Genomic DNA, 14555 nt, shown 5'->3' with positions numbered 1-14555 from the left:
CTAGTCTCCAGTCCGGGGAACCTGTTAGGAAACAAGAGTTCCAGTCTGCTACTTAGTTGGAGAGTCCTGGTAAATATTCTGCTTTCAGGACGATGTTCCTGTCCAAGCAGAAATGCCAAAAGTTCTTGGCTATGATGGCCAACATTTCCGATTTGGTACCTCCTAACTGATTCACATATTGAACCGTTGAAATATTGTCCATGCAAAGGAGAATGCAACAATGAGATCAGTCCTTTGCAAAAAGGACCTAGAAGGTCTAGAAAAGTGTCTTTTATAGAGCGAAATGACCTATCTACGCCCTTTTTTGGTTTGGCTAGAAACTTTACTAAGGCTGGGTCTGTGGACAGACAGAAAAGAAATTCTGTGGACAGACAGAAAAGAAATTCAAACAGAAAAGAACTTTCTCTGTAGTATGAATAAGAAGGAATAGGTAGCTCAACAGATATGAATACAGACTCTAACAAAGTACAGGTAAAAGGTTGTGTACCCTATACAACCTCAATATCATGAAAGGAGAAAGTTACCGTTATCAAGCTAGATTCTGTGTGTGAGGAGTGTAGGAATTTAATAAAATATAGATACTGAGAGAGAAAAATATATGAATATTGATAGTGTTTATTAATAAAATGTATATATATGGATAAAATCGTGCTATATTTGTGGTGTCTGCAGGGCCCATGCAGACCACCCATAAAACACTAATATGGTTTCATATACTTATTTTTTATAGAGATGAGCGAACTTTTGAAAAATTCGCCAATTTTTTTCGAAAAAATTTGTTTCGATACGAATTTATTCACAGCGAATCTATATAAAAATGGCTATTTCTGGCCTACAGAGAGCCTCAATAGGGGTGTAGAACACTTTGCTGTGTTCTAACACGCAGTTGCTGGGGTAGTGAAATAATACTGTTATTCAGTATGACATGCAGATTACAGGCATTGCTTTTAGAATCACTGCCGCAGAGCGGCACAATGACAGAGCCTGGAGGTGGCGTAAGTATGAGGAGACCATATAGTGGCTGAATGACACAGCGGGGAGGTGTTGGCAGCATGAGGAGACCATATAGTGGCTGAATGACACAGCCAGGAGTTGGCAGCATGAGGAGACACTAGGCTTCACAATCCCTAAGATTAAAAGATGAATTCTGAAAGTTAAACCGAAGTTTATGGGTAGCTAGTGCTACCATAACAACATTTTTATTCCCAGACCCAGGCCCAGCAGCATCAGAAAACCATATATTGGCTGAATGACACAGCCTGGAGTTGGCTGAAGCATAAGGAGACCATACAGTGTCTGAATTGCACAGCCTGGAGTTGGCAGCAGCATGAGTAGACACTGGGGCTTCACAATCCCTAAGATTAAAAGATGAATCCTGAAATTTAAACTGAAGTTTATGGGTAATTAGTGCTACCATAACAAAATTTTTATTCCCAGACCCAGCAGCATCAGTAAACCATATATTGGCTGAATGACACAGCCTGGAGTTGGCTGAAGCATGAGGAGACCATATAGTGTCTGAATGGCACAGCCTGGAGTTGGCAGAAGCATGAGGAGACCATTGAAATTTACGATTTTTTTTATTTAAATGTAAGATTTTGAAATTAAGGATTTTGAAACTGAACTTTTAACTCCCAAGTTTTAGTGTCCCGGGCCCCCGCCGTTTAGGCACAAATGACCAAATCTAACAAGGAGTCACATGGCAGCACAATGACAGAGCCCGGAGGTGGCATCAGTAGGAGAAGACCACATAGTGGCTGAATGGCTGCCTGGAGTTTGTGGCAGCATGGGGAGACCATATAGTGTCTAAATGGCACAGCCTGGAGTTGGCAGCAGATGAGGAGACAATAGGGTCTCACAATCTCTAAGAATAAAAGATGAATTTTGAAATTTCCATTGAAGATGTATGGTACCTACTTCTCACAATAACACAGCAGACCACAACTCCTTGCCAGCTTTATTTCCACAGGTTGCAGGTAAAAACTAAACATAAACAGGAACAAAATAAAGTCCTAGACCGTTTGGTCACTGACTATAACTCTCAGCATGCCCTGTCTATCAACTAGTGAGCTTCCCTCATCCAGTTAAAAACCTGTGCCATCTGCAATCTGTTTTACTACCAGTTCACACCCGAACTTGGACCACTCGCAGCGCCTTCTGCGTGTTACCTAAACAGGGCCCGTGTGTCTCCCCCTCTAACAGCCAGCATACTGTTTCCAAGGGAGAGCACAGATTAGACTGAGTCTCCATCTTATATACACCTCCCTTCCCTGCTGCCTCATTACTTAAGAAGCAGGTGAGAGATACTCCAGGGTGAGCCAAGGAAATACACCCTTTCCTTGCCACCTTGTCACATATCCCCCCACCCTTTGCTCAGACCACCGGGAAGGAGCACATATGTTTGAAAGGCAGAAACCATCTGCCTTTCCTTTCTCTTAGACAACTTTTGTCCCACAGTCTCTGAAGTCCTTGACTTCTTTCTTCCGGACTTTTACCAGCCACCAGTTGCAAGTCTCTCGGCCACACCGCTCCAGTATCAGGTTCTTCAGCCTCGTGTGCGCAGGGTTCTTGAGATTAAGGACCGAGAGAACCGATGCTTCCAACCTTTGCCTTAAGAGAATCTTTCAGCCTCAGTGGCTCCACCAACCACTGTCTTGTTCTCTTTAGCTTCAGAGGACCTCTGACCCGGGTCCATCTCAGTCTCAACTTTAGAGGACTCCCCACCTGGTTTCACCGCAGTCTTGACTTCAGCGGATTTCTCACATGGTTTCACCTCATCACTTCCAGCTTTCTCTTCATGGGGAACCAGTTTCCTCAGGTTTGGCTTCAGAGTCTTTGGCTCCTTCAGGTTCTTGTGTAGAAACAGCTTCTACTTCTGTTTTGCTCTTCTCTGCAGCTTCTTCAGTTGTGCCATTTTCTTTACTCACAGCTTTTGAGGTTGACTCTGGTTTAGCTTCTGCTTCAGTGGATTTCTCTGCCTCAGCATTACCTTCAGAATTTTTGGTCTGCTCAGGTTCAGAGGATTTCCCACCAAGTTTCAGCTCAGTCCTAGCTTCAGGGGACTTCTTACAGGGCTTCACCTCAATCTTAGCTTTAGAGGACTTTTTGGCATTCAGAGAAAGCATCCCTGTATCCTGTAACTTCAGCCCCAGAAGCCTTTCTTGGTCCAATTCCACCATATCTTGGTGTCTGCTCTCTTTTAGGACTCCCTGGTCCTCTTTCTTTTTTTTCATATTTCCGCTGCTTACACTGGAGCTTAGTAGACTTCATCCTCTCACTGTCAAGTAACTCTGTCAAGTCCCTGACAGTATCTTCCAAAGACAGCAATTGTTTCCTCAACTGTTCATTGTCCGCCAGCACAGCCACCTGCTCGTAGAGTTGCGCTCCCAGCAAAACAAAGGCAGCTACGTGGGACCTTCTGCGCATTTCGTTCTGCGCTTCTAGGCTCTCTTTTAAGATCTTCATGTCATCTTCCAGCTTTATATATTTCAGCTGCTCACTGTTGAGCTTTGCAGAGATCATCTTCTCACTGTCCAGCAACTGTTTCTTGGTCTTCTCTAACTCATTGATAGATTTTCCACTCTCACCAATCTGTTCAGATAGATCTGAGATCTCCTGTTGCAAATTCTTGTTTTCATGTTGAGTCTCAATTTGTTCCAGGGCCTCGTCATACTGCTCACGGAGCAAGTCATTGTCATGATGAGCAGATTGAAGAGCATGTGCAAGGGCATTCTTCGCTTTTACTTCCTCCTCAAGGTTTTTTCAGCCATTTCTGCACAAATTGCATGCAAGTTCCGCACAAATTGCCTGTGAATTCCGCGCAAAAACGATGTAGGGTGGAATTTTTTTTTACCATTGACTTCAATTGATTTCTGCTAGCGGTTCTTTCTTCAAGCGGAACGGAATTCAGCGTCGGAATTCTGCTAGCAGAATTTCCACAGTGTGAACAGGCCAGCAGAAATAACATTAAAGTCAATGGGCAGAGGAGATGTGCATTAGTTTGTAGCGGAGAATTCAAGAGGAATTACTCGAGTAAATTCCTCTTGAATTACTCCATGTGAACGCACCCTAAGAGACACTCTCCAGATTGCTGGCAAGATCATCAACTTCCATCTTCATTTCATTCTTCTCTTTTTCAATTTTTTCCATGGCTACCAGCCTAGCCTTGTGATCACTCCGCAGAGCCTGATATGCACCATGTAGAAGACTCACTTCTTCTTCCTGGAATGACATCCGCTTGGCCAGACTCTCAACTTCATTCTTCTGGCAGGTCACCAGATTCTGGGAGCGGGACAGTTCATTCTGCAGAGCCACAAACTCACTTCTGTGGTGCTCCATGACTTTTTCCAGCTGAAGCCTTGCTTCTTGCTCTTTCTTAAAGTCAGAAAGTGATTTGTCCCTCTCCTCTGTCAAGCGATGTACCTCTTTTTCTTTCTCCGTCAACTTCACAGAAACCATCTACAGGGATTCTTCCAGATTCTGGATCTGCTCCAGTTTTTTTCCAAGGCCAGCTTGTCTTTTCTGAGACCTTTCACTGACAGCGGTCACCTCACTCTTGCTGTTCAACCTTGAGACATCCTCTGGTCCTGTGTCAGACACTTGACCCAGCTCTTCATCTCTCGATGAAGTCTCCCCCTTTTTCAGGATTGCGGACACATGTGCCTCTTTATTATCATCAACAACAGGTGCCACCAAAACCTGGCACTCTTCCTCTCCCACCACGTTGCAACTCTGGAGACTCTTGCTAAACACTCCCATCGGACCGGCAATCCCTTGGTGGTAAGTTCGTTGCCCCTAGCAACAACTTCAATGGCTCTTGGCACCAGCGAGTCAGGGTCATTCCCGAACAGTTCCTCTGAACTGTCTCTCGGCTCCTTGGCAGACTTTTCTTTTGTCTTGTCACAGTCTCTCCACGGCCTGGCAAAAACGACTAGGGCTCCTGGGTCTGCAACAATATCTGGTCCAGTGGTTAGACCTTCCTGGTTACAACCCCTCTCTGGTCCAGATGCCACATCTCCTTCACTTAGGACTCTGTCTGTGACAGTAAGCGCAGCCCCCAGCTCCACTGGTACTCTCTTCCGGAGTTTTGTTTTTTCTACAGCCATCTCCGTAGCTTCTATTCCAGTCACCTCTTTAACTTGACTTGTGGACTGTTGTTCAGCTCCCCTAATGGTCTGGCACACTCCCACCTGAAATATACCTAGGGTCTGCTGACACTCCCCGTCCTCATCCTCTGCTGAGTTACTGTCCCCTGCTATGTGGTGAAAATCAAGTGTTGTGAGCCTATCAGGTGTTCCTGCTCTAGTCACCTGACAATCTTTCCACAACTGCTGAAAAAATGGAAAATCCTTCCCCAGCACTGCTTCATACTCTAAGGTAGGCTCTATTGCAACCTTATGACTTATGGTACCATAGGGAGTAGAAATACACACATTAACTGTTTTATAACCCCAAATACTGGCTTGTATAGACATTACAGCAGGGTCTGGCTTTCTGCAGCTAGTCTTTACCAGACTTATTACACATTATTTCCAGCTCACACAGGTTTTCTTTTGTCCTGCGAGAGGTGGCAACAGTACTCTTTACATCAGAACACATTAACATAAGTGTTTCAAGAAAAACATTATCAGCCTGCATGGGTTCACAATATACAGCACCATTCACACAGTCCAGCAGTGACACCCCAGTCCTCATTACTTCCGGAACCTTTGGGTTATTTCCGGCATAATCCGAGATACAGTCTGGCAACAATCCAAGTCCACCCACAGTGGGATTCCGACCACCAACAACTCACGGCACCTCGGCTTCATCCTGGCGACCACTGGTTGTGACCCACGTCGGTTGCCCCCAGCAACGGCCTGCCGATGTCCTTTTTCCAGAAAAAAAAAAAAATCTTGATCCGTTGCCCCTAGCAACGCTCCTCCACAGACACCATCATGTGCTTAAACTCCTCTGCTGTGCTCCTCTGACTTGCAATCTTGCAGGGGGTTGCTCCTAGCAATGGCTCCTCTCCAACTCGCCAGTTGGTTGCCCTTGGCAACGGGTTGCCTTTGTCAACGGCGTGCCCGCATCCTCCACCAAAATGTGACGAACCTTCTCAGGGATTAGCTCTCGGATCGTCCTGGTCACTTTCCTCACAATAACACCGCAGACCACAGTTCCTCCTACAAGTCTGGCTCCTTGCCAGCTTTATTTCCACAGGTTGCAGGTAAAAACTAAACATAAACAGGAACAAAATAAAGTCCTAGACCGTCTGGTCACTGACTATAACTCTCAGCGTGCCCTGTCTATCAACTGGTGAGCTTCCCTCATCCAGATAAAAACCTGTGCCACCTGCAACCTGTTTTACTACCAGTTCACACCCGAACTTGGACCACTCACAGCGCCTTCTGCGTGTTGCCTAAACAGGGCCTGTGTGTCTCCCCCTCTAACAGCCAGCATACTGTTTCCAAGGGAGAGCACAGATAAGACTGAGTCTCCATCTTATATACACCTCCCTTCCCTGCTGCCTCATTACTTAAGAAGCAGGTGAGAGATACTCCAGGGTGAGCCAAGGAAATACACCCTTTCCTTGCCACCTTGTCACAATAGGTAATATCCTAGGCCCAGCAGCATCACTAAACCATGTAGTTGCTGAATGACACAGACTGGAGATGGCTGAAACATGAGGAGACCATGTAGTGGCTGAATGACACAGCCTGCAGTTGCCTGAAGCATGAGAAGAGACCATATAGTGGCTCAATGAGACAGCCTGGAGGTGGCAGTAGCAGCATCAGGAGTCCTGAAAGTGACCCAGGGACAGAGTGGTGCGCTGATTGGCAATACCAGTACCCGGTGACGAAGGTGGGTGAAAAAAGGTCTGATGCGGAGGAATGTTTGGAATTGGGGAGCAGCGCCTTAAATCTTTTTGGCACTATCCATATTAGTCAAGTGTTGGTGTGGCACCATGGTCAATCTACTCTGATGTATCAGGCATTGGTGGGTGGAAATCCTGGCTGATCCATGCCTGATTCATCTTCACAAAGGTCAGTCTCCTTGGGGTGACTACGGCCCCCGCCTAACTAAACACCTGCTCTGATGGCACACTACTGGCCGGGCAGGACAGCTTTTCCAGGGCAAACTCTGCTAGTTGCGGCCACAAATCAAGTTTGGCTGCCTAGAAGTCCAGAGGATCTTCAAGGTGTGTTGGCATAGGCATGTTAAGGTATGCCACCACCTGCTAGTTCAGATCCTGCTCCATGTCTACCTGCTGCTGATGAGATGCTTCACTATGCGGGTGAAGAAAAGTACTCATCAGCGACTGTAGACTCCGGCTGCTGCTGATGGAGCTGGTACTGCTCCTGCCACCCCACCCCTCCCCAGCAGCCATGGCAGTGGAAGGTGAGCGCAGAGGACCTGCGAGAGGATAGATGATTCAGACCTGCGAGAGGATAGACGATGGTGCCGATAGGCATTGGCCAACTGACTACATAAGCTGCCTCTGTAGTAGGTCATTTTGTCCTCCCTCTCAGTGGGTGTAAAAAAGGATCCTATTTTGTGGCGGTAGCTAGGATCCATTGAGGTGGAGATTCAGAAGTCATCCCACTGCCAAATGGTGACAATTCGGCTGTCACTATGCAAGTAAATGAGCATGCATCGTGCCATTTGTGCAAGTGACTCAGAGGCACTCCCTGCATCCATCTCCACTGCATACTGCTACAGTGTGTCTGGGTCCTCTGTCTCGCCTTCCTCATAACCCTCTAGCTCCTCTGGCTGCTCCTGCTCCTCCTCTCCTATCCTATTAGATTACTAGAAAAATTCCCCATTTGGTGAAACCTAAACTGTGCTCCACTGTGCCCCTCCCCCTCCTTCTCCAGTTCAGCCCCCACAGGACTCATGTGGCCGTGAGATGTAGTCGCCACGTCTCCAGTGCCCTGACCAACCATAGTTTCTAACATGTGTTGTAAGAAATGAAGAAGTGGATTGACATCGTTCATCCTGTAATCCTGGCGACTTAATAATAATGTGGCTTCCTCAAAGGGCCTGAGCAAACGGCAGGTGTCACGTATGAGCTGCCACTGGTTGACATTGAAGATACACCGAGGAGTGCCCCTATCTGCTTGGATCATCAAGAAATTGGTGATGGCTTTTCTCTGTTCGTACAGTTGGTCCAACATTTGAAGGGTGGAATTCAAACGTGTGGAAACGTCCCAAATATGACTATGTTGGGGGATACCGTTCTGACGCTGCAACTCAAGGAGGGTGTGGTTTGCGGTGTACGAGTGACTGAAGTGCATGCAAAGTTTCCTTCCCATTGTTAGGATGTCTTGCAAATGGGGGGGGGGGGGACACTTCAGGGACTGCTACACAACCAGATTGAACAGTCGCAGCGCATGCAAGATGTTCTCCCCGTTGTCAGTCACCATGGTTCCAACTTCCAGTTTTCATGGAGTAAGCCATGCTCCGGTTTCTTTACGAATGACTTTTAGCAGTTCCTCCCCTGTGTGACTCTTTTCACCAAGGCAAACCATGTGAAGAACAGCGTGACACCGCCGTGCCCTGCACACATGGTATGCTGAAGGGCCACTGAGATTTGTCTGGGCAGTGGAGCCTGAGAACAAGGTGGAGGATGAGGAGGCGGAGTCGCACACTGTCACAGGACCAACGGCCTGAGAGCGTAGAGGAGGAAGCGGCGTGACCTGTCCAAGTTGGTGTTGTGGCTGTGCAGGAACCACATTCATCCAGTGAGCCGCCGTAAAGGACATGTATTGTCCCTGACCATAGTTACAGCTCCAGACGTCGGCGCTGCCGTGCACTTTGGTACACACCAGCCGGCTCAAGGACTGGACCACCTTCTCTTCCACAAAATTGTGCAGAGCTGGTACTACCTTCTTCGCAAAAAAAAAAAAAAAGATGGCTTGGCACTCTCCACTTCGGCACAAGCCATCAGTTCTCTGAAAGGTGCAGAGTCCACCACTTGAAAAGGGAGGGACTGCAGCACCAGCAACTTAGACAGGAGCACATTCAGCTTCTGCGCTGTTGGATGAGTGGGCGCATACTGTTGTCTCTTAGACATGGCTTCGCCGCTGGATTGTTGGCAGAATGGCTGACTAAAAGTAGGACGAGCAGGAGCATCTGAAGCAACAGAAGGAGGCTATGACACACAGCTCCCTTGGCTGGCTGAAAGAGGGAGCGGCGTGCCACTGGGTGATGCAGCAGGCTGGACCACCACATCGGAGTCACGGTTCTCCCAGACCGCTTTATGGTGGCGAAGCATATGTTGACGCAGGGTCACGGTGCCAACATTGGGACCCTGGCCACGCTTCACCTTCTGCCGACATATCTTGCATGTGGCTATGTGAACCTCCTCCGGATGCTTGATGAAAAACTGCCACACCGCCGAGTAGTTGATTTTCCCACCAACAGTCCGCACTAATTGACTGCTACTGCCGCCGTCTCCAGGAACCCCTGTTCCACTACCTCCCGGGAAGGTAGGCTGCCGCGAAGCAGGTGGTCTCCCCCGGGCACATTTGGCTCCAGAATTTCCACTTCTGCCACCATGCTGACTCCCAACCATGCTACCACCTTGCTGGCTCAGCTGCTACCTCACGGGCAACCTGCAACTCTCTTCTGCTGATGATGATGAAGCCCCTTCTGCACCCGGCTCACAATTGCGATTGGCTTCATCATCATCAACAAGTGTCTGCACGACACTGATGATCTCCTCAGGTTCCTCAACAGTGTCTGCTTCAGGAGCCTGAACGCTGGAAAAACTGGCTACCACGTCACTCTCCTCATCACTACTTGCCCGCCTAGCGGGGGAAGTGGCAGATGACCGTCCTCTATTAAACCGTCCTCACTGAATAGCGCAGCTGAACCCACAGCATAAGATACTTCTTTAGGGGAGGGAACAGCATAGGACAGAGGCAATGGGAGTAAAGGGACTGCTCTTGGGACATGCCAACTGAGGGTTGTGTTTGAGGAACCCACCGACCGTTGACTGGGGGGTGTCAGATGTTACTTGTGATAAAGTAGATGACCGTGTTAACCTATTGACGACGGCAGATGGGTTGCTGGTCGAGACACGACTGCTAGCTGATAACAGGAGCTCAGGCCTCTCACTGCGACTCCTGCTGCCACTCGCCCCTAGTCTGCTGCGACCTCTGCCTGAAGGATTTAGGCCTCTGCCACTCCTCTGTGCACATCCTGGCACTTCTCTGCCTGACATACTTAGTGCGTATACAAGGGGAGTACAATAAGCTTCACTACGCATAAAACAGTATTTGTCTATAACAGCAGCAGGTGTGCACTTTTGGCTTGTCTTTCAAAGTATCTAGGCCCTTGACAGATTAACAGATACATAATAGTACACTACCTAGATGTAGGTATGTGGTATGCACTTATGAGGGCAGAAAAATTAGCTATAGTACGCTTAAAATAGTATTTGAGTACAACACCAGCCGTTGAGTACTTTTGCCTGGACTTTCACAGTATGTAGGCCTTTGACAGATTAACAGATACAAAATAGTACACTACTTAGATGTAGGTATGTGGTATGCACTGATGAGGGCAGAAAAATGGGCTACAGTACGCTTAAAAAAATGTATTTCTGTAAAACACCAGCCGGTGATTACTTTTGCCTGGACTTTCACAGTATTTAGGCCCTTGACAGATTAACAGGTACAAAAGAGTACACTACTTAGATGTACGTATGCAGAATGCACTTATGAGGGCAGAAAAATGCGCTACAGTACGCTTAAAAACTGCAATTTTGCAAAACACCAGCCGGTGATTATTTTTGTCTGTCCTTTCACAGTATGTAGGCCCTTGACAGATTAACAGGTACAAAATAGTACACTACTTAGAGGTACATATGCAGTATGCACTTATGAGGGCAGAAAAATGCGCTACAGTACGCCTAAAAACTCTGTATGTTTGTAAAACACCAGCCGGTGATTACTTTTGGCTGTCCTTTCACAGTATGTAGGCCCTTGACAGATTAACAGGTACAAAATAGTACACTACTTAGATGTACATATGTCGTATGCACTTATGAGGGCAGAAAAATGCTCTACAGTACCCTTAAAAAAAAACAAAAAAACTTATTTTTGTAAAACACCGGCAGTACACAACAGTGCTGCAGCCAAAAAAAGCTGTATACTAAACACAAAATTGCACTCTGTCACAAACTATTAGGAATGGACTTCTACAGACTAGTATACCCAGTAGATGATTTTCTTGTGGAACAAAGACACTGAATTGCACTGAAAAATTATTCCTGCCTCCTCTGCTAAGGTTTATGAAGTTGAGGCAGGTTGTTGAAATGTATGAGGCAACACACAGCTATGTGCCCCTCTCTGTAATATGATGCTGAAGAAAGTGACTGGGAGGTTAATGCCTGCAGCTGCAGAAAAATCCTTTTCAGTGAAAAAAACAATGCTCCCCGTCCACAAGAACACTGATGTGGCTAGGAGGATGTTAAACGCTGCTGGACTGCGCTTTTCTCTGCTGTAACACACACATGTCCTATGATCATTCTGCAGTGTATTGTAATGAAGTGAGGAGCCGGAATTATGGCTGCTGAATATATAGGGCTTTGACATCACAGGGGTGACTGGCTGCTGATAGGCTGCATCCTGCATGTGATTCAGGGTCATCCCACCTACTTCCCTTCCCGCATTCCCAGAGTTCCTTGCCCCATGTACTGACATGTGGATCCGCCATTTTAGATGCCCTGGAGCCTGCACCAGAGTAAATGGAGCGAATTGAACATTTCCTGAAATTCATAACTAATTCGGGTTCGTCAGCTTCGATTCGCTCATCTCTATTTTTAAAACATTAATAGAGTAGAATAAAATAAAAGAGTACAAATGTTCATGCCGCTGGCTTGTTAGCTTTTACGCTACGGAGTTATATGCATCTACCGCAAAAGAAAAACATATGCTGCTTGGTACCAGTAGGTATATATGTTTAAGGCAGACAATATTGCGCATTTATATATAATACATCTTATTTTGCCCACATGAGAAAAAATGTCTGTCAACGGGGTAAAGTCATATGGCGCTATGCGCCATCCTAGAGGTCCTGTACAATGAGAGTTAGGTATATGCCTTCTGTGAAGGCTGATGCTATAGGGTATCGGCACTATGTGCCGTTCCTTGTTGCTGTAGGAAAGCAGTGTTAATTGCAGTTTGTAGGTGTGCGCTGCACGCACTGCTCACCCGGAGTATGGGTCCCACGTAGCTCTCTCACTTACCCATCATAGGCCGGTCCATCCCTCGTTGTATGGCTAGCAGGAGTACGGTCACGGCGGGCCTGGGGAAGGAGAGGTCAGATGATGCATGTCAAATGGTGCACGTCTTTCGCAGCAGCTGGAAGTTGTTAGTTGGTGATGACGTAATGATTGGCGGATTTCCCACTGGCTTGCGGAGCACATTCGATATGACATTGTATATGCAGCTAAGACCCTTGATGTGCTAATGTACTCTCAATACTGGCTAGATGCGTTTTGAGACCCTCTTGGTCTCTTTTTCTATAGCTAATGTACATACATTTCTCTGTAGTATGCAGCAGCTGACAAGTACTGGAAGGATTAAGATTTTTTAATAGAAGTAATTTACAAATCTGTTTAACTTTCTGGCACCAGTTGATTTATAATAAATTGTTTTCCACCGGAGTACTCTTTTAAGCCCTCATATGGCCTCGTAGGTGGAAACTTTTTAACTTTTATGGCTATTAAAAGAAAAAAACAATAAGCAAAATTGAAAAATGGATGCATCGTTAAGGGGTCAAAAATGAAACAGTAACTCTCTCTTCATATTTAAATCTGCAGAAGAGTGGGTATTAAGGCTAAAGGTCCAATATGCATCCCAAAAACATCTCTAAACGTGCAGTATTTCACCATTATGGCAGCATGCCTAATAAATGACATGCCGCACCATGCATTGCTGATTTTGTAGAAGCCTTAGCTGCCTTACCTTAAGTGTTTTATACAACTGTTTGGATGCTGTATCCAGTGTTTTTCTCACTACTGGCCATGTAATTTTTTTGAACATGTGATATTTGAAAAGTGTCACACCTAAAGCACGTCGCATTGTGAAAAAACTGCCACTAACCCCATAAAACTGCCACATTAGGGAGAAATACACACCATAACCAAAAGCATTTAAGGCATATCATTTTATTCTTTTAGCTAATATCTGGGAAGTGTTTTGTTTTTGTTTTTTTACTTAAAAAACATTAATGTGTTCTTTTTTTTATATGGAAATATTTAATGTGTGAAACCATGGCTTGATTCCCAACAAAATCATATTCCTAAGAAAATATGGAAAATCAAAACTTCATATAAACAAGTATTTTATAAACCTATTTTATTAGCATACATATATTAAATTGGCACAATAAGAGGTACATTTTTAGGGTTTAGAAGTTATTTGTTTAGCTGGCAGAGCAGAGCTGAGCCCTTTGATATCCAATAGTCGCTGGGTCTTTTTGATGGTAGAAGCACAGTAACCACAAAGTTAGTGGAGTGACCTGGCGAAATACAATAGGAGTGGATAAGAATACATACAGACAGTGTGAAAAAAAGATACACAAAGTACATGTAATCAAGTCCCATGACAGTAACTAACACTGGTTTATTCATGTTCGTTGTTCATTGTAATGTTGCTAGCACAAGTGTGGTTATGCTATAGTTTTTGGTTGGTAGGTAATGATACAGTCGTGGCCGAAAGTTTTGAGACTGAAAACCAAAATTCATGTCACATAGTTTGCTGCATCGTTTTTTTCTTTTTTTTTTAACTGTGCTTTTATAAACGCTTTATCAAGAAAAACAAGATACCTTCGACATCCAAAAGTGTAAAATAGTAAGTCATTGTCACGATGCCGGCTGGCAGGTAGTGGACCCTCTGTGCCAGAGAGGGATTGGCGTGGACCGTGCTAGTGGACCGGTTCTAAGCCACTACTGGTTTTCACCAGAGCCCGCCGCAAAGCGGGATGGTCTTGCTGCGGCGGTAGTGACCAGGTCGTATCCACTAGCAACGGCTCACCTCTCTGGCTGCTGAAGATAGGCGCGGTACAAGGGAGTAGGCAGAAGCAAGGTCGGACGTAGCAGAAGGTCGGGGCAGGCAGCAAGGATCGTAGTCAGGGGCAACGGCAGAAGGTCTGGAAACACAGGCAAGGAACACACAAGGAACGCTTTCACTGGCACTAAGGCAACAAGATCCGGCAAGGGAGTGCAAGGGAAGTGAGGTAATATAGGGAAGTGCACAGGTGAAAACCCTAATTGGAACCACTGCGCCAATCAGCGGCGCAGTGGCCCTTTAAATCGCAGAGACCCGGCGCGCGCGCGCCCTAGGGAGCGGGGCCGCGCGCGCCGGGACAGAACAGACGGGGAGCGAGTCAGGTAGGGAAGCCGGGGTGCGCATCGCGAGCGGGCGCTACCCGCATCGCGAATCGCATCCCGGCTGGCAGCAGGATCGCAGCGCCCCGGGTCAGAGGACGTGACCGGAGCGCTGCAGCGGAGGGAGTGAAGCGAGCGCTCCGGGGAGGAGCGGGGACCCGGAGCGCTCGGCGTA

The 14555-nt window shown here is 46.6% G+C and overlaps 1 protein-coding gene across 4 annotated transcripts in view; it reads right to left on the bottom strand.

The window, feature by feature from the left end:
- Window positions 1-13253: 13253 nt before the first annotated feature.
- Window positions 13254-14555, bottom strand: part of DNAH6 (dynein axonemal heavy chain 6) — a 400640-nt gene continuing 399338 nt past the window's right edge. For 2 of the 4 annotated variants that reach the window (XM_056568814.1, XM_056568815.1), the window contains one exon: window positions 13254-13512. In XM_056568814.1, coding sequence (XP_056424789.1) covers window positions 13409-13512 — 104 coding nt within the window. In that variant the 3' untranslated portion in view covers window positions 13254-13408. The remainder of the gene's footprint in view (window positions 13513-14555) is intronic. The other 2 variants (XM_056568811.1, XM_056568810.1) reach the window with 1 other exon arrangement.

Source organism: Hyla sarda, chromosome 1, assembly GCF_029499605.1.
Source record: "Hyla sarda isolate aHylSar1 chromosome 1, aHylSar1.hap1, whole genome shotgun sequence".
Taxonomy (NCBI): Eukaryota; Metazoa; Chordata; class Amphibia; order Anura; family Hylidae; genus Hyla; species Hyla sarda.
This window is presented reverse-complemented; position numbering and strand designations above follow the sequence as displayed.